General features: G+C 38.2%; 1 protein-coding gene across 1 annotated transcript; it reads right to left on the bottom strand.

The window, feature by feature from the left end:
* Positions 1-2997: 2997 nt before the first annotated feature.
* Positions 2998-17476, bottom strand: LOC112571704 (centrosomal protein of 41 kDa-like). Its single transcript, XM_025250923.1, has 11 exons — positions 17421-17476; positions 17256-17319; positions 16549-16596; positions 9221-9282; positions 8776-8818; positions 8374-8509; positions 7561-7703; positions 6966-7033; positions 5840-5954; positions 5069-5281; positions 2998-4777 (listed from the first exon to the last, which is right to left on the bottom strand). Exons 1-11 carry the CDS (start codon positions 17448-17450, stop codon positions 4623-4625), a joined length of 1077 nt encoding a protein of 358 aa, XP_025106708.1. The 5' UTR covers positions 17451-17476; the 3' UTR covers positions 2998-4622.
* Between the last annotated feature and the right edge of the window lie 3349 nt (positions 17477-20825).

Below are 20825 nucleotides of genomic sequence, written 5' to 3'. Positions count from 1 at the left end.
AGCTTCATTCTTTCTAACGCTAGCCTGTCGCCTGACTCCACTTGTCTCATTCTTTCCTGGGATGCTACTTCCAGCTGTCTAATTTTGAACTCATGTTTCTTGCGTTTAAATGCTGTCAGTTCGTCATGAATATAGGTGGCAAGGGCTTTTCCTGTATATCCCATCATTCCCCTTTATGTTTGAACTCTTATATGGGTTCACAGAAAGAATGCTCCCCGCCTGGGTATAGAGTCGGCTGTGAGGATTCGACTGTCTGGGGCGTTTCATCCCATACTTCTGTGTTGCACATGGCTCTGGTGCAGTGTGTCAAAACAAAATGCAAATTCTACTTATAAATTCTAGATACTTAACACACTTTAAAAAAAAATTTGAGCACAAATACAAATGCACAAAAAATCAAGAAAATTCCATGATTCCAATCAGATGAATTAAAATTAATTAATCAATGCTCAATGTCAGGCTCATCAGTTGTAAAGGTTTGGCAGGCTGGCCAGCTGTAACGGTTGAGTGCTCTGTCACGCAATGGATAACTTTTTGACAAGCATTTGACCACACCTAATTTCAACACAGTCACTGCATGTCCAATCACCAAATCAGAAAAATAGATCAATATATATATATGAATGAAAAGAATTTAATAAAACAGTACATATATACAGAAATGGTTTACAGTTAGCTCCAAATGTAATCTTAAAACTTATCTCTCCTCGATGTCATTCGCCTCATAAATGTTCATCGTTAACAATCCAATATTTGCCGTATGTAATCTGATATTCACAGTTCAAAATCCAATGTTCACAAATCACTTATTTGCTTACATTAATACTATAAACTTCACACTGGCATAAACTTCCAATACAGTATATATATACTAAGTCCAGCAAACAACTTTCTTACATCTCGAGATGGACCTCCACTCGTCAGCATGCAAACTCGGAAAGTGATGTTTCTCACATTGTCAGAGGCTGAGTCCTGTGAGCTTGGATCGATGCAAGTTCACAGCTACTAAAACTATTCGACCCTGCTGCCTTGTGTTTAGGCCAGCATGTCCCGTGTCATTGGTCAGATTTATGGCCCTACCTTGACCATCCTGTCCTGTAATTAGCTAGATCGGTGGCAACTTGACCAGTTCACAGTTGCTGGTCTAAACTCTAATTAAACTTTGTTTGTAGAAAATACTTTTTTTACATACGTCATGTCTACCACCTGATCGAACCAGGAAAAAATACTGTAAGTGCACAAAAAACATTATTATATAAAGCGTAATTGTTTTTTACAATTTTAACTTAAGAATAAAAGCATATTGAGATAAAATTTACATAGTCACTTCTATGCTTGCTTTTGAAGAGATTGAACTGTTGCCTTTAACATTTCATTTTCTTTTTTAACACTGAAGTGCGCTTCCTAGCAAGTTATTTTAAAGTGCTTCTCTGTAATTTAATGATAATCTGTCCTTTCTTCTTCATTAACTAATGACCTCTTAGTGGTAATTGCGCCATCTTCACTGCAGTTCGCTGCTCTCTCACCTCTAGGTGCTCTCCACACCCTTTCTTTCACCAGTGCTTTAGATTGTGGATCTGTGTGTCAACCCTTTCATCTCTTGTTTTTGGGCTGATGCAGCATCTGCATGTGTAATCTGTGTGTGTTCACACGTGCACCATGTGCTTTACCATTGGGACATTAATGCATTACCACTTGGGTCATCTGAGATTTGTTCTCTGAATCACTCGGTACACTAATGTAGACTCTGAATCATCATGACGTGCTATCCTTTTCATGCTGTTTTTTTGTTTGTTTGTTTTTTTTTCTGTTTTTCAACTATGATTTATACTCGATGGCTGTTCTCATGGGTAATGTGAAGCACAGCAAATTTGCCTATAGGGTTAAGATATGTCACAATAATTGTAAACAAATGTACACTTGTTATTTATTCTCACATTTATGTGATTGTACACTCCTTTTGAAGAATATTGTCCATGTTTTATTAAATGATGTTGAAATATGTCCCTTAAAAAAATCTGCAATCCTATGTTTTTCTTTCATGCCTTATTGTATCAACAAACATTGAAAAATATCGAGATCCTTTTTGTTATTTTGTAACTATCGGTTTTGATTTGTTCTACCTTAATAATGCATTGTTGTAATCAGTGAGCATGAACTGTTATTTTTTTGTGATTTTGTTACAATACAAACGACACAAACTGTACTCTGCAGGTCATATTTTGTCAGAGTGGTTGATGCTTGGGACATCTGTGATTTGAGGAAAGTGTTGAATTAGCATGCATAGTTTTGTAGGTCTTTTAAAGGTCATCAACAAAAGCTGATTGCATATAGTATTGACAGTGCACTGTCAACTTAAAAAACCAAGCATCTTTATGTCCTCTTTAGTCCAGCATAAAACTTGATGCTGTGGTGTGCGATTTTTTTTTCTATTTTTATAAAAGCACTAATGTTCCTCTCCATACTTTATTTAAGTTTTTTTTTTAATGGTCTTAAAACTGACACGATATAAACAACAGTGACTCAAAATAAAAAGAGGTTTTTTTACACATTAACAACTCAAAGCATACCAGATACCTCGAGATTCGCAATTCGATTTTGGAACTCGAACAAACCGAGTTGAGAAATGCTCAAAGCACAGAGAAAGTAAATGAAACAGTACCTGTATACTATACATTTTTTTTATTTATATCGATTTCGAGTAGTTACACCGTCCTCCGGAACGGTAACGGTAGACGTGCACAATTGCCTAAACCCCTAAGGAGGATTGCATAACTTTGTATGATAACTTGCTCACTTCCATCAACCAGTTTTGTGTATCCTGTTACATGATGAAGAAAATTAGGGAACACAAAGATCCAACATTTTGCATTCTTCGAAAGAATTTTTAATCAAATCATTTGACTATTAGTAATTAGTTGTGATTCAATAATAGAACTACAAATGATTGAATTCAAGTCTTCTGTCATGCTCTGCAAGCAAAATTCTATACAGGCAAAATATCTCAAAAACATCTTTCACTCTTCAGTCATCACTTTTGTACTATTTTTTTAAAATATCTCTGAACAGTGTACTGTTCAAAGAAATTGATAAAATAATTTAATATTGTATAAATAAATCAGCATGCACATAAACAAAATCTCATGACAGTACAACCAAATACTTTGATACAAACATTAAAATTACCTTCCAAAAGAAAGCTGTAGGCAGCACATTTTTTTTAATTTGTGAAATACATCATTGCAGGTGAAACTAAGATGGGAAATGGCAGAGTACGTAAAAATGGAAAGCCATAAAGATACAAGATAGCAAATATGCACTCTCAAAAGATGATCTACACCTCCACCAAACTAACAATGTCTTATTAGAATATCTTAAAAACACACAAAAGCTGGTTGTATTTACAGAGTCTTGAATCCTTGTCATAAGTGTTGCATATTGTGGAGTACTATGTAAAGGTCAAGTGCTGTTGGTAAATACTATACTTTTGGTAGTTTTATCACAGCATCTTGACACTGTAGGTCCTAGGAAATGTGCTCCTCCATCAATAAATTATCCTTTAGAGACAGCCTTTTGGCACAAATCCAGGGTACCCCTGTAATTTAGAAAAGATCTTCGCTTTCTGGAAAAAAGGAGTTCGTGGGAATGCATTTGCAACTTTTGGGTTAGAATATAAAACAAGGTTACCCCCACAAAATGCCCACAGCTAACTCCCAAGAATTCCTGATTTGCTCCAATTCAACTTTTGGGAGGTCAAGAAATACTACTCTGATGAGGCACTGAAAACTGTTGATGGTGTAGCACACTGGCAAAACACTTTCTGTACCATCTCAAACAGCTTTATATGCGGACGGATAATAATGATCACAGACCTGTTTTAAAAAAAAAAAATGTGCCTATTATAAAGCACAAATCAGATATGGGGAACTTGCTTGAAGGGTATTACAGTTATAGCAAACAGTAAAAATCTTTTTCTTTCTAGCAAAAATTACTTCTTTAATTATTATTGTGTATAATAAGAAAATACAAATATAAAATAAGTTATGTATTCCACATTCAAAAATGCCATGCATGAAATAAGAATAGCTGTCTTGAGCATCATATTCCCATCACTTGTATTCCACTAGCATACATTTCAGTGGACAAAAAAATTAAGTCCATTTATCCTATACAAACATACATATGGAATCATCTTTTAATGTAAAGTTTGAAATGTTATACCTGGAAGGGTGCAAAATGTGGCAGATGGATATAGGAATGAGAATTAAAATATTTTTCTTAATCCCATTAGTTTTATTCACTCTCTGTTTTAGTAGAAGTTTCCCCCTTGTGGTAGTCAAACCCTGCTAACAACAAACCAAAGGTACAAGGTCAATGCATTAAATCTTTCTGCCACTAACAGTGGACTTTGTAATAAATAAACTGTCATCTGCATCACTGCATGTTCAGTGCCAAGTCCACACCAAGGTATACGACAGTAAGCATCCTTGTCCACAGGAACCACATCCAGTCAGACGTGCTGCAGGCTCCTCAGAGTCTTAATGTGTGACATTACTACTGCACGACTGAATGGCACTCATCTCTGCAGGACCAGTGCTGCATGCAGATCAGCCCAACAATATTCACTCGCTTATTTTTGCCATGTCAAGGCTTTGGTGTACATATGACTTTAAGGTTTGAAAGCAGGACGGCCTGACATGCTGGAGCTTGATGGATGACAACACTGTGGATGCACTGGATGTTCGGGCTCCTCGTGGTACCTTTTGAGACAGCCGACCTGGGAAAAGAAAAAGATTTTTTTCTAGTTAGGAAACAAGCTAAATAAAATTTTAAAAAATCCATAGACAAAAAAATAAAATGAACAGTCAAAATAGCTTTTCTGGTGCTGTGGATTGTTTCCCTTAGTTAAAACATTGGTAATAAACAACACACATCCTGAACATACTACATATCTGTACATGACGACTCATTTGTGTTAGCAGATTTCCCGCATACTGGCACAATTTTTATGTGTGTACATGACTACTTAGAATCGTTAGATGCAACTTATGTGGACACAACTACTCACTTGCACTACTGTTATCACAAAGCGCCATGTCAGTGTAGATCGATAATTTGTCCAGATCCTCTTGTGTGAAGTCTGTCTTATCAGCAGGCACCCGGGGAACAGGGGACTGAGACTGCATCTTGGGCTTGTTGTTGGGTATACTGTCAAGGAGGCTAGTAGGCACTGTACCAGTGATCAACCCCTCCGGAAATAGCCTACAGGCAACCTTCAGTCCTATACAAATGGGACAATCAAAGCCAATATATTTAGTACTGCATGGACTTACCACAGAAGTTTACACTTTATACCCATTGTCGAATTCCTTGCAATGCTAATGCCGTGAAGTTGTTATTTTTTAAGCCAAGTATGGATTAAGAGTAAATAAGGCTGCTAAACCAACGTCATTAGTACAACAATTTTTAGAAACTCTTTGCAGTCAGCTACCTGTGAATGATATAGGTACTAAACGTCATGAGAGAAAACACCATAAATTAGCTTAAAAGCTGATGAGACAGATGTAATTTAATGGACTAGTTTGTGTACTCGCTTTAACACATTTTTCTCACAGGGCCACATATTTTCGGTCAAAATAATCAATGTCCATAAATGCACTTTGAAATAAATGCTTAATGTTAGCATAGTAAGCTCCATGGGTTTTAGCCAAATTCAGCAGCAAACTAAAATGTTGGACAGTCTTATGCAGGAAACTTTGCATAAGAACACTTGAGGAAGTTGTTAGAGTATAGCAAATTCAACATTATGGCCATAAATTCCTTTCAGTGAAGGACTTACCTCCAGACAACATAAACAAGTTATCGTAACCACGCTGCACTAGAGTAGTTGCTGCTCTGTGAGAGATTTTTTCATCTTCATCATAGATCACAATAATTTTCCCTGGTTGGTTTTTCTGGGGTCCACGTCAAGGAAGCAACTGATACTAAAAGTTTATTACTATTTAGAATGAAGGCAATACTTCTTTGAAATTATGACTGAATAAGTTTGTTAACATTGAGACTAAACACACAAATTTAATGGTACTTTACCTCCCTATTCAAAAACATAAATTCAAAGTCACCTGAGGTGGGCTCCACAATAGGAGATTCTTCTGGTGCAGTATATAGCCTACACTTACAGGTCTTGGTTTGGAGTCAAAATGACCAATGATCTAATAGGCAAGCAATCTCTTTCAAAATGTACTTAAGTTATTTTACGTTACTTCTGCAAAAAAATCATAAAATAAGGCCAACGATTGACCACAAGCAGTTTTTAATTTTAAATTGTAAGTGATGTTTTTCAACCTACAACTTCTGCGAAAAAAGTTGTAATAAAGCACAAAGTTCAGGTTGTAAACCCTGGGGGCATTTTTTAGGTCACGGAATATGAAAATACATTTACATAGTGAAATACATCTGTGAAAAGTTACTGGGTCATATTTAAGAGGGAGGGGGGGGGTCGCAATATGGAAGGTCTTAATAAGGTTTTACTGTCATTCTTTATATTAAGAAAATATTCTACAGCATTTACTCACACTTTACTACCTCAGATAAAATCCCAAATTAAAAACGAATCCAAAATGCAAATGAAATACTTTTCCAAGGTATGGTCAAGTGAATTAATAAGAAAACAGGTAATAGAAGCTTATACCCTTAATCCTACTGTAATCATTTTTTTTTCTTGTTAGGTTGGTTGTGGGTAGTGGTAATGACGAAAATATGCACATCTTAGAAGGAACACTGCCACAGATTTGGCCAGAAAATAGTGTTGCCTTATCCATGCAACACAAAATTTCACGCAATGGGCTTCACTTGTTGATCAATTGGTGAATCCTTATCTTTCATACAGAAGATGCACACAGTTTTATCCACAAATTTAATACAAAAAGCAACATTTTTTAAGTAAAACTCGGACACAAGGATACAAACTGGAGCATGTCCTTAGTCTCATAGTTGACAGACCGAGAGAGCATGGCGATGGGGTAACTCTTAGCTGAGACAGGAATAAAAAAAAAAGCATTAGTTATCACAGATTCAAAATTCTGTAATCCAAGTCTAACTGATAAAGATTCCTCCATCTTTCAAATCTGAATACACAAGTATCATCAGTATCAGAAATATTGGTATCCATGCAGTTCCATTTGATGATAAAGGTAAAGGTTGTCCCCTAACCTTGTCATTGGGTGGGGAGAGGTGAAGTGAGGTGTTAAAGATCTCACTTTTCTCAGGGACACTTTAACTAAGGTGGTGCCATCTCCTCTTCCTTGCTGCCTTACTTTCCCCAACCCTCCATGGAGTCAGGTACCAATTTCTGCCACCTGGGTCAACTGGGGTAAGTTTTCTGCACTACACGCACTTGGGTATCTAGCATGCCTATCAGTTCAGACACCAGCGCTCCAACCACTATGCTCTTCGCTATACCCATATAATGATAATTACAAGCAAGAAAAATGTGGTTATTCTTAATTTATTATTAATCATTCTGCTCCTCATTCTGGTGGAAGGATTTAGAGACATTACCTGTTATGATGTGGCACTCATTGTAAGCATCTTGGTCTCTGATATCTAGTAGCAAGTAGGGACAGCTGCTAGGGCTGATCATAGGTTGAATGACATCATGTTTTTCACTGTTCAGATCCACTTCTCCCACACCTCGAATCACTCTGAAAAGATAGGTAAAAAGATGTCAAATTTGGCAGACACTAACCCTGAAGATACCGCTGAAGAAACACGTGAAGAAGCAAGATGCTACAAGAAAAAGAGTAAGCATATCAAAGATTTTTTTAATGATGTGTTGATTAGAGAAAAATAACTTTCTCAGTTTTGATCATTATTGTTTGCTCTTAAAACGTAATAAAGTGAATGTGGGTCACAAGTTTGTATCTGAAATTGAAGAGGTCCAAAGAAATAAACTACAGCAATTACCAACAAGATGCTGCTCACCTAGAAATTGCTGCTGTGTTAAGAACAAAAGAAAGAAATATCACCCTCTGTATCTCAGGAGTCAATTTTATCCACAAATGAAGAGAACTTATTTTGTACTTTTCATTTGTAAATTCAACTAAACTTTATATGAACATCTATATACAAAAAACTCAATCCTAACACTGAAATGCCAGTTGCAGTGGTCTACACCCGATCCATGGCTGGGCTTACATTTTCATTTTTTTTCTTCAAGAGCTACTGACCATTCTAAAAAAAGGAAACGGCTGCACTCGAAAACAGAATCATTCTTTGAAATCTATTTCTCAACACTGTCAAGAATGAGTCAAAAGCATTAATTATTTAACCCAGTTTACAATACACATTCAACATGATAAGCACCAGACTCACTGTTCAAGGCGTGAACGATCAGTGTCTCTCTGTGATATGTCACCATATGCCATATCTTCAGCCTCATTACCATCCTGGATTTTCCTAACCTCCAAATCAGCTGTGTCTGGCCTGTCAGTGTCTTCCCCTGATCCATCTGGATAAATACAGGGTAAAATAAAACTCAGAATCCATAGACACACATGCATACATGCTACCCAGTGACAGAGACAACTGGCTATCCTAATAAAATATTAACAAAGTATAGTGAAAACACTGTATTTCTCTACTTTATTTAAATAAATAAAATATCACTAAACTTCCAACAAAGCATCTAAAATTCCTGCTTTTAATGCAAAACCACAATTTCTTGTTGCTAGACATTCCACACTATTTTATGCAAGTGACACAATCCATACATACTGCGCATATCTGCTTGAGAATCATAATCAGCAACCTGTATGACCTGTGAGATTGAAAAACTCTGCTTGTAATAATCAGTAGTCAAATAAAATATTCTATACATCTTTTTCTTTAAAAAACACTTCGCCTGAAAAATCAATTTTTAAAGAACCATATTTAAGGCACACCAAAATTTTTTCTTACGTACTTAATATCAGTTCATTTGTGCACACATATTCCTTCTAACAGCCACATGGTAGGTTATAATTATAGTAACAGCAATTTATTGCCTTCCTTAAAACCTAGGCAAACAGCATGCATAAAAGACATGTGCAAAATTAAGTTTCTATACATAGATTAGAACACATACTGTTAAACTATACAAATACACATTATTGGGACTTGAATTTTGTAAATTTATATGCTTATGCTTCAATACACATGCAAATATGTTTGAACAACTCACCAGCTGCACAAAAGTTGTGACTTTCATTCTCTTAAATATCTCATCTTTTCTGAACTTGTAGTCTGGAAGAAAACAAAATGTTTCAAATTATATATCAGCATTGCCCAAAAAGCTCTTTTTCAATGTTGTTACCCTCAGCATATCTTTGTCACCTCAAATTATGCGTATATAAACTACGATCATTGTTTTGTATCTGTGTTCTTGATACTGCTTTGTTTTCTTTCCTTATTTGTACAGATACAAGCTTCTGCTTTCACATGTTGCCAGTTTACTCCATGCAATATTCTTCAAGTACTTACTACTTTTTGGACATTGAATAAAATGAAATATTATTAGCATTAGGATTTTAAGAACAGCCCTTGTAATATTAAATTTCTGTGAAAAAGCTTGTTAGAAAATTCATATTTTCTCTCCATTCCACTCTGTTGTGAGAGGAGAGGTGTCCTAAGAAGAAAAAGAAAAAAAGTCCTCTAGCTTGTGGATTTTATTTATGGGTAATTTTGTACCTCCAGGACTAAGCAAATTCACCACAAAGAACATATCAAAGTAAACTGGGTGTTCTAAGTCACCATGTTGTAACCTGGAAAGGAGATTAGATATTTTTTAAATCTTAAAAAATTTTTGTCTGTATATAAATAAATATAGCAGTCTAGATAGCGAAATGGACAAATCCTGCGGAGTTACACACACACACACACACACGTAAAGGCCTTCTTCTGGTATCTCTTATAGTTATCTTTCCAATCCAATCCTTTAATAACTCTCCTTTCATATGTATCATTCTGACTGGCACACAAGGTGCAATGTGAGCACAAAACAGATTACTACTATATATGTCTTTTCACACTTGCAAAAGAATGATAAAAAAATTTATGTGAGCCCATGCAGCACATGCACACATTCACATGCATGCATGCACATTCACATAAACTTACATTCACGCACACAGTCTGGGAAAGGAAAATTATATGTGAGCTAACACTGATTTTCAGGAACAGTCCACCACCACCAACCCACCTAAAAAAAAAAAATTACAGGAAGCCTCTCAAATACTTTTTTGGGTTTTTTTTGCCTATGAAAAAAAGCAGATTTTCACCTCCTTCAAGCTAAAGAACGCCGCTCACGCACAACTGCCGTTGAGAATTGGCTGTGAGTGGGTCGAAAATCACCAAGTCAATAATCGTATCGCAGGGCTTGAGTGACCGCCGCGCCATTTGTCTGTCAGAGCGGCGATAATATGGCCTGTCTGATTGACAAGCAATAGTAGGTGCAGAGATCGGTGTGGCACCCTGACGCAATGCGGCGGAGAGCGGGGGAGGAGGAGGAGAAGGAGGGCAACGGGACTGGAAAAACCAACAAGCGCAGCCAGGCCAGAGAGCGGCTCTAGCTGGGGTCTAATGGACGTGCAGCGGGGACATAGCGTAATTCTCGTTACGAGAAGCCTCATCATCTATAAGTTAAAATGGCATTTTAAAAATCCATCCCTCATGTTGCAGCCGAAAGTGTGGGGACTTTTTTTTTTTTATTAGTTACAGTTTTTGGTACATCGTGAATGCGATTATTGTGGGTAGGCGTTGTGTGTGTGTCTATCATTTTTTAACTGAGCGTCGGCAGTGATTAACAGCGAATAATTAGTTTGCACAAGTGTAGTATATCTACTGTAGTTGCTATGACAAGTTTACGAAATACACAACTCATGTTGTAATAACTTATAGACTGAGAAAATCAGTGTTCCTAAGATACGGTGTATTGAAACTGGAAAAATTGCTAATTATATTTATCTATAAATGTATGAATACGAAAGCGAAAAAAAAAATGTGCTTTAAGTATATTTACCCCTGAACCAAAGAAAACTCGTGAAGCGTTTGTCTAGGAACTTGTAGCTGTAATAACTATATATCTCTAAGATACGATGACATATCCGCTCGGTATCGAGAATCTGGTTATAAGGTTTTATATTGGTTGTATACAATTAAACGGTGAGGAACACGCTGTGTGAAACTTATTAGTTAAGACAATGCAGACCAGTTTTTAATTAATACACCCAAACGAGAGAAGAGGAGAGAATCATTTATCAACATCAAACCCGTTGAAATCACATAATTTGGTAACTTATGGTAGACTTGTAAATCAGTCCTAGTTCTATGCACCAATCACAAGGTTGTTTATGGTTTCTATACGATGCAGAGAAAGAGACTCTGTGGAATTTCGTTTGTAGAAGACATGGGCCGTGCACGTCATGTGACACAATACTATTCATTTACGAGAGAAAAGAAGATGTCATTACCAAGAGAGGAACTACTCAAACCAAAACAAGATAAGATAAATGAACGCATAAAGAAGAAAAAAATAGTCACAAAGAAAGAAGGACTGAAAAGTTAAAAATTATATCTGGCGCATAAAACAAACAAAACAACACACTCACACTACTGCAAGCAGAAGTTTGGCTAAAACCGCGGAGTGTGGCACTGGATGACACATCTATCAGTCTCTAGCGAGGCGAGATGTCATCAGTGACCGTGTCGGCTGGACGCTTGGGCCGCGAGGATCTTCCGGGCTATCAACTCCAGTTGTGATCTGGACCTCCGCACTTTTTCGGCATGGCGCGAGTCGGGACCACTATAAAAGGATCATGACCACACACCGACAAGAAAGCGGAAGCCTGCAGACTACAGAATCGATCTCAACGCACCGAGGCATGGAAGAGGAGAGATCACCGTGTGGGTGTGGATGGATGATGAGCATCTACCATATCTTGACGAAGCAGGAGGTGACTCAGGACGTGGGGCTGTGGCTGAGGCCGCGGAGGATGCGGCATCAACACATGGTCGCTGGGTCGGTGGGAGAGACCCCAAACCGCAAAGCCCTTAAGAATCTGTTGGGTGGGCTAGCGTCGGCGCCTCAGATGTGTCACAGAGCCTGCCATGACGCCGGCCACACCTACTGCCACCGCAGTGCACCCAGAAATCCTTGCTCAGTCCCTTGTTGACTGTCGATTCCTGACCTTTACGTGTGTCCCCTTGTAAGTCTCGTCTCAGGCGCTGCGCACCGCCGAGTCGGAAACTGTCTCCGTGTGTCGTTTCTATATTATTTCGGTGGGCAGTCTATCGTCTGCTCATAAGCCGCCCCCAACTTCCACTCCTGCTAGTCCAGCCTTTGAAATGGTCACAGAACAACCCAAAGTAGTAAACATATAATCCTTAGGCTAGGTCTCCCCCTTCCCCACACACCTCCCTCTCTAGAGGAGTGGTGGGGGGCAATGGCAGTTCGAACGCTTGATAATCGCCACAATCAGCACCCATACTGATAGTCCTGAACTAACAAAACGGCAACAAACAGTCTTTGTCATGTACAACTATTTTTAGAGGGGTCAGTGGTGCTTTCGTGTGAGAAACAGACTTAATAATTTCACCTATACAATCTTCACTTTTCATTCTCCATAATACATTTAGTAACGCGTACTTCTCATTGACGAAAGACTAACGTTTTTATACTCCATTAAACTAAATGTATGAAATACTGAAATAAATGTAATTTGAGTAACCAAAGCATCTATGCGAGCAGACTGTTTTCGACCCAGACTCTCCGAACGCCCTCCCTCTAGTCAATTACTGCGGGAGGTGCTGCGTTCGACTTGATTCCGTGAGGTCTTCAGGAATAAACATTCGAGTCCAACTTATTTCACACCATCAAGTAGTGTTGTTCACAGCTCCTGCGTTCCGCACGTTTTGATGCAATAGGTAGGGACTTTAATATCGCGACCACAATTTGCTCTGCGTTGATTTTCCTCTGGGCCCATAGTTATGAAGCGAGAGTAAGTCATTACCCCGGGGAAAAATGTTAATGAAGTTATAAAAAGCGGCGTCCAGACCCCGTGGGCACTGCTTTGTGTTTCTTTACCCCCAGGGCATTTCAGGCTGCAGGGATAAAGCAACATTTGCGGAGTCTGGAGAGCGCTTAATAATTTTAGAAAGAAGACGAGGTTCCTAGAGGTCTCCATGTTGCCCCGGGCCAAAGAATTAACCTCGTTTCATAGCTACCGCCCCTGGAGCCATCGGTAAGGGTATATATGTTCCAAAATAAACAACATGTAATGCTTCTGATACTTCCTCATGAAAATAGAAACAAGCACGTGTTAACCATGGTCGTCTACGAGCCTCCAGTAGACGAAAAGAGTACTGCAAAAACTGCTACTGACTGAACAACTGTGAATATGCAAAGTATAAAAAGGCACAGAGAGCGAGAGAAAACACGCAAAAGGAGTACACTGTACTGGCTTCCCTGGTATTATCAACAAGAGAAAGCTTTGTAGCTTTAGCGCGCCAGTTTCTATTGTCCACAGACCAGTGGAAAAAGAAAGGGGTCAGCCAGCAAACAGATAGCCTGTTTTGGTCAACAATTCAGTTAGGTGTCCAAAAGTCTTAGGTATTTTCCTCGAAACCTTCTTGTTCTTCTACAGAGTATTTCTTACTTCATAAATTCGTTTTGCTAGAAAACTTTAGGGGAGGGACGGTCTGTAAGAAAAAGAAAAAAAGACCTGAGTGCTTGTATACAAATAACTCATTACTTACTATAGATATATGTGCGTGAAAGCGAGAGAGAGTTGTGTGTGTGGAGGGGTATTCATAATATTACATGTATCTCCATGGAACCATCACATCTGTAACCAACACTGAGTGAGCAGGCAATGGCAAATTTAACAAGATAACAATAGCAGCCTGATGAAGTCTTAGACATTCATCTCCCTTGGCAATGTCCGAGTCTGGAAATAGCAATGAATAGAAGTGAGGTATACATGAATGGTGCATTCACTTTTGGTATTATTTTAAAATGTAGCCCATAGTTCAAAGTGACAGTTTAATACTCTTCATACACCTGATGCACATAGTAGAGGGTATTTTTCACAGACATTCCTAACCCCAAACAAAATCCTCATCAGTAGCCTTCCTACCCGAAAAATGCCTTTTTTCTGTAGCATTGAATCCTATATCACTGTCAATCACATTTTCTTGCCTAAAGTCACTGTCAAGAGTTTTCACTCTATTGTCAAAGGAAAAAAAAAGTCTTCCAGCTTTCTTTTGAATGGTATCTTGCTCCCCTCTCTCCCAACCTCACACTTCCAAGCCTCACTAAAGTGCTATTCCCTTCTAAATGTTCTAGTTTGTTCTCATCAGGATGAGCCTATGATCTCACCCTTCTGTTAAGTGCATACCAAAAAATAAATAAATAAATAAATAAAACAGCACTGCTTCTTGGTAAAACTTCACAGTGTTTATGCCAGTGGCGTGTCCCCTACTTCTTCTTAGGATTGTTACAAGTAACAGTCACAAGTCCTAACCAATTCAAAAGTTTTACTTTTTAGGGGGGAGCTGTATTTCTGTAGTTTGTCAACTCCTCACTCCTGCTTATTTTAGTTTCTCATGCTTTTTCAATTAGTCTTTTTCTTCAGTCAGCCTTTTTCCTTCATTGGGGTAGCAAAGATCTTAGATATGGCTACTGAAAATCTGCAGATTTCCACTGAGAAACCTAATCCCGCAATCAGCAGTCTAAATCCATACTGCTGAAGAAAATTTGTAGCATTAAGCCAATCAGATTACATCCCACAGAAAGATATTTTTTTATTATTAATTCATTAACACTTTGATCTGAGTGGGCTCATAACTCATGAACATAACTGCATGACTTTCTTCTTCTGCATTCCATTCTTGCCATACATAACTCTATTAGTCTAGTAGCAGCGATAAAGGCTGTAGGTCTCAAGAGTTTCTACCTTAGCTCTGCTACCTCTGGCCAAGGAGCATACCCTTGGTCATCAAAACTTTGGCATGTCTACAGGGGTTGTCCCAGTACCATAAGGGCATTCACTAATGTAGGACATCCTCAGTTTGTGCAGGTATGCTAGGAGGCAGTAGCAGCCTGTTTGTAGTCTGCACGATTCTCACAAAAACTCTGTCATGCTCTTTACATAATGCTTTCTTGGATGATTAAGTGGAATATTATTATTGGCTAAAGAGTATGGTTGGCTGTTGGAATAGTTTGGAATATGAAAAATAAAAGTGATTTTTACATGTTTTCATTGTTTTGGCCTCCAGTTAACAAGTCTGCTGAACATGAAAAAATCATTTTGTAACTTCAAGTGCACACTCACAGCCAGAGGAAGTCATTGATTAGAACTATAAATCTTAAATCAAGAACCATGAGAAAACCGACACCAAGCTGAAGGGACAATTTTTTACCTCCCCTGATCTATATCACATCATTTTGGGCTGCTTCCAGTTTGTGGCGCAGTGTCTAAAGTATTGTAATCATGTTGGTGATAATCCAGTGTCATGGATCCATGATTCAGCTCATGCTTCTCTCTAGAAATAAAACCTGTTCACAGAGTTGACCATCAGTGGCTTTCTTCTGGTCCTCTGGCTTCCTTCACCTAGCATGTGTGTGTAAGCACGATGTGTGTGTGTGTGTGTGTGCACGTGTGTAGCTCTGACTTTGTAACTGCTTGTGTGACTTTGTACGTTTGCATAGACAAGTGTATATGAAATGTGTTGAGCAGGCTTTTTTGATTGTGGAATAAGGTGCTTATAAACAATAATAACAATGATAATAAAGACAATAATAAAAAACACTTGTTTTAGCATATTTCCCTTTTGAGCAGTGAGCTTAATGTAATCTAATATAGAAAAAAAGTACAGAACATAAAGGTTCAAAAATGGAAAATGAGGGAAGATGTGTTATTGAACAGAAGAACAAAAAAAAAAAAAGGGCCAGCGATGACTATTCAATCTTGTGTTGCTGTTTTTATAGTTCAAGAACTTAGAATAAATTCTGATGTGTATTCTATGAAAGCAATGTTATCATCAGATGATGACATTAAAAAGTGTATGTAGTAGATTGTGTACTGCATACCCAAGAAGGATTGCATCCACATATAGTATAAACCATAACTTGCAGTCAATGTATCAAAACTACAAGCAGGATGACACATTCATAGCAAACCTAGTCTCCAAAGAGTGACTACTATTCTTTTACTTCTGTCACTTACAAGCTCTGGTACATTTGCCATTCTATATTTGAGGGAGTGAGAAGAAAGTTCTACTTTTCTAAAGCATATAGTCTCAACTAAGGAGGAAAAATTACCAATATAAATACTTCATCAATGTTTGGAATAGAACAAGATGTGCAAATGCTGTAATGCTAGGAAGTTAAGTACAATATAATATAAACTGAATAGAACAAAATTTTACAAATAGTTGACAGAAGACAATTCACACCACATCCCAACAACTTATATGAATGTCTGAAATGTATTTCTGTAACTGAAAACTCACCTCTTTTCATTTCTTCCAGTTTAGACATATATTTTGTCAGACTTGCACCTGTAGGAAAGAAGATCAAGAAAACTCTGCAACCACTTTATTTCTTAATAAAAAGTACTCCTGTAATCTCATACAAGGGGTGATGATACCATTGATAATACTACATAAATGGATTAAATGGGTGTTTTATATACATAAATATACACACAATGTGATAATCAGAACTTCAAATTTAACTCAGTTTTGTTGCTGACTGAGAGAAAAACTATTGTGCTTTATATGTTCAAAAGCAAAATGTAAACGATAATTGTTATATAAGTATTACATATGTGTGTAATTCATAAGTATTATCAACATATTGCAAAGGCAATAATGGATTGTCAGTAAAAATCGACATACTGTAGAAGCCTTGTGTAACTGCATATTTTATCAGGAGGCAATAAAATCAGACTTTATTTTGCTCTATTTTTCATTATTTTAAAATAATTGTCTAGGTAGCATGGTAACTAGCGGTGTCAAGACGTCATGCAGACACCATGTGGCTATCGATTAAGATCTACTGGATACAAGGAAAAAAGAGTATAAACGATAAACGAAACCATCGGTGTTAATTAATTCCTGGTTTGAAAATGTGTCATTTATACTTTCTACTTCACGATACCATTCCACATAACTCTAACAACAATTTGAATCGAAGTTTGACACGCTCTCAGTCCTACCTGTATCAACAGTAGCACGTACGTGTTTGTACTTGGGGTTTTCTGGTATTCTCTTCGCCAGAGGCTAGACAAAACAAACATAATATACATCACAACAGAAGGTTATTATCATTAACAACAGAACGGATTCATATAATGTGCGGTTTTTAAACTAATGATGCTTACATCCGCGCTTTGCCTCCCTCTCGCAGACATCTTGTTTCTCTGTAACCAGCGTAATGCTGTCAGTGCGCATGTGCACAGCAGCAGAAAAACGTTTCCTGTTTCATGGAGTGCCGTCCCTTCATTTGTGTTGATGTTTATGACTACGATTTATAAAATGCATACTTAATATAATAATGTAATATTTAATAGTTGGTGTAGGGATGTAGGCTAGTGTTTTTAGCCATTCATGTTTTCACGCAGATTGAAACTAGGCAAATAATATAAATTAATGCGTACAGGGCAAGCGCCTGCACCTCTTATGGAAACAGGTCAACTCAGTATATAATAACAATAACTGCGTGGTTTGTATAGGGCATGCTCACACTCGCAAGAAGCGTGCTCTTCGCGATTGAGACAAGAACGAGATATGGACACCATACGAAGGAACGGAAGGATCAGGGCCGCCGAGAGCCAGCCCGGGCCCCGGGACAGTGTAATCGATATTTCCCAGTAATAATGTATGTTTACAATTCGAATCTCAATATCTCACAACTCAATTTCTGCATGTGTAACTGGGTTCTGCCTTAACCTTTCTTAAAAGAAAAAGACCTGACCAAGGCGGACCGCCTTGAAGCCGCGGGCCGGTACACCAGACCCCCCTGTCCCTTCCTCAGGCTGACCAACTATAGAAAACGCGAACAAGCTAATGGGAGTAACATTATATTACAAAAGGAAGGGTGTGAAAAGGACTAACATTATGGGAAAGGTTGTCAGGAGTAATGTTCACGGAAGAGGTGCGTTTTCAGTGCAAATTTAAAGGATTCAATAGTGGGTAGGTGGAAAGGGAAAGAGAGTTCCATTGTTTTTCTGAAAATATCTTTAAAACAAAAAAGTGACCATATGTTGTTGTTCTGGTGACAGAAATAGGATATGGTCATCAGAAGAAGAGCGCAGTGGTCTGGCTGGGACTTAAAGGAAGAGCTGTTCAGAAAACTATAGTCAGGGCAGGAGCCAGCAAAGAAATTAAAGCATAGCACGGACAGTTTGTACTGGATGTGAGAACGGACGGGTAGCCAGAGCAGGAAGCGAAGGATCGAGAGGAGTGAAATGGTCCCGTTTCCTAGCTCTAAGCACCAGACGTGCAGCAGAGTTCTGTAATTTCTGGAGTTTATGAATGTTGTATGAGGGACAGCCGGCAAGCAAGAAGTAGCAGTAATTAAGCCGATAAAGACCAGAAGCACAGACAAGAGTGTCGGTAGCGCATGTGGAGAGAATGTGACTGATTGCACTGTCATTCTCACTCAGTATATCATTGAAAGTCTCATCATTTTTTCTTTCTATCTTGGTTCTACAATCTCTCCTAGGTACCAGGAACAATCTAATTGTAGCTCTTGTTAATTTCTGCTCCAAGAACACCGGAACCAGGCAGAGGGAATTACCACTCTTAAGTAATAAGCAAATCCGAGATTACTTCGTATTGTTAAGTTATTACTGAAGACAGCGAGGATTTAATAGAGAGTGTGTGTAAGAGAGAGAGAGAAGAGATTATAGACAAATGCATATATCTATATAAAGAAACGGGTGTGAGTATGTGTATGAATCTGTGACTTCGGTAAGAATGAGGGGGCGGGGGCAGAAACAACCCATAACAAAAGGTTTATCCTTTGTTTGCACATGTTTTCATTTATTTGTTTACATACGCAGATATACTTTAAAGGGTGTTAAAGAGATGGACGACGGAAAGAACGAGGGAGTGATACAGAAAATTGGTTTTTAATGTCTTAGCTGTTTTAAACCAACTAGTAAATGTATGCTGTGGGCGGTAGTGGTGGATGCGAGTGAGGATATTGTATACGTAGATAGGAATGTATGTGAATGTGTATCTTATATATATACATTGAATATCCCATATTTCTTAGAGGATGAAAGAATAATACAGATAGAATGGCCGTGATGGTGTCTAAGCTTGAGGTGACCTAATGCAGTTCACTTTCTGTATCTACTGTTGCTGAGTGTGTGTGGAGAGAGAGAACTTATTCGCTATAGTCAACGTGCGTATGTATGTATCAATCTGTGTACTGCTAGTATATGGGTACCTGTAATTGCCCTTGTGGATTAATAAACGTGTATTGTAAACTATATTGAATAATGCAAAAAAACGACATATAGAGGTAGATGATGAATGTTCATAAGGTCATCCGCTTCTTCTCCCATGATATTACGCAAAAAAATTTACAAGGACGAAATACATTCTCTATTAAATAAGTTAACATCCAGCAGTGCCAGCAGGACCATTGCCAGACTCATTGCAACCACAAGTGGCAAACAAGCGTGTATGCCCACAGGTGAATGTACTAACCACCAGAATATTGGCACCACGACGTGAGCACCCCAGTGACCAACGTAGTGACTCTCTGCAAGGAGTACAAGAGGGGACAGACCTCACAACTGCAGCAGTAGAAGGCGGTACCCAGAGAGTGTCTAATGAAGGTAATGCAGACAATTTTATATTATGGGTTACTTTTCTTGCTTTTTTCTTGCTTATTTAATTTTGTTGTGAATTCCCTTTCACAATCTCATGTTGAACATAGTGTTGGTTATACAAGGTTCTTACTGCCTCACAAACCACCATTGATAGGCTTCATTCACCTATAAAAATTAATTGTCCACTTTTTCTATCAGTGCTATGTTCATACTGTTGCAGCATTAGCCCGGCTCATTCTGAAGCAAGACACAGAATTGAAATTGATTCTACAGAAAGTAAAAGATATGGTGATTCATTCACTGATAATCAAAGACCAGCCAGTTCTTGTAAATCTATCATACATATATAGTGTGGAACACAATAAGTCAAATTTTAAATCCAGTTTCAAAGGGTTTCATAACCTTTATGGTTATTGGGGGAGGAAACATTAAATGTCAGCTTTGTGAAGTGTTTATAATTTTGCCCTTGAATGATAGGATTGGAAACAATTAAGTCATTTTTCATTTATTTCTTGTTTATGATGTGTGGCAGACTTTTGACAGATATGTTTCTTGTCTTTTAATGATTTGCAGATTAAAAGCGTCTCCTGTGTGGGTAGAATGAATGCAAAAGATTGTGTGAAAAGAATCCTACGGCGACACCTGACCGACAAGGTTGCGGAACTATAACTGGAAAGGACAAAAGGGAGAGAAGTGTGCTTTCAAGGGACTGAAGGTGCAGGCCATGATCTACAGCAGTGGTTCTTAACCGGGGTTCGATCGAATCCTAGGGGTTCGGTGAGTCGGTCTCAGGGGCTCGGCGCAGCCTCCGCCACGGAGGTCAAGACACACCCGCAATTCGTGATGACACTAAAGAAGGGTTCGGTGAATATGCATATGAAACTTGTGGGTTCGGTACCTCAAACAAGGTTAAGAACCACTGCCTTAGTGGCTGGTGTGTTG

Source organism: Pomacea canaliculata, linkage group LG9 (genome assembly GCF_003073045.1).
Source record: "Pomacea canaliculata isolate SZHN2017 linkage group LG9, ASM307304v1, whole genome shotgun sequence".
Classification (NCBI taxonomy): domain Eukaryota; kingdom Metazoa; phylum Mollusca; class Gastropoda; order Architaenioglossa; family Ampullariidae; genus Pomacea; species Pomacea canaliculata.
Note: the sequence above shows the minus strand (reverse complement) of the source record. Positions and strands in the feature narration are given on the sequence as shown.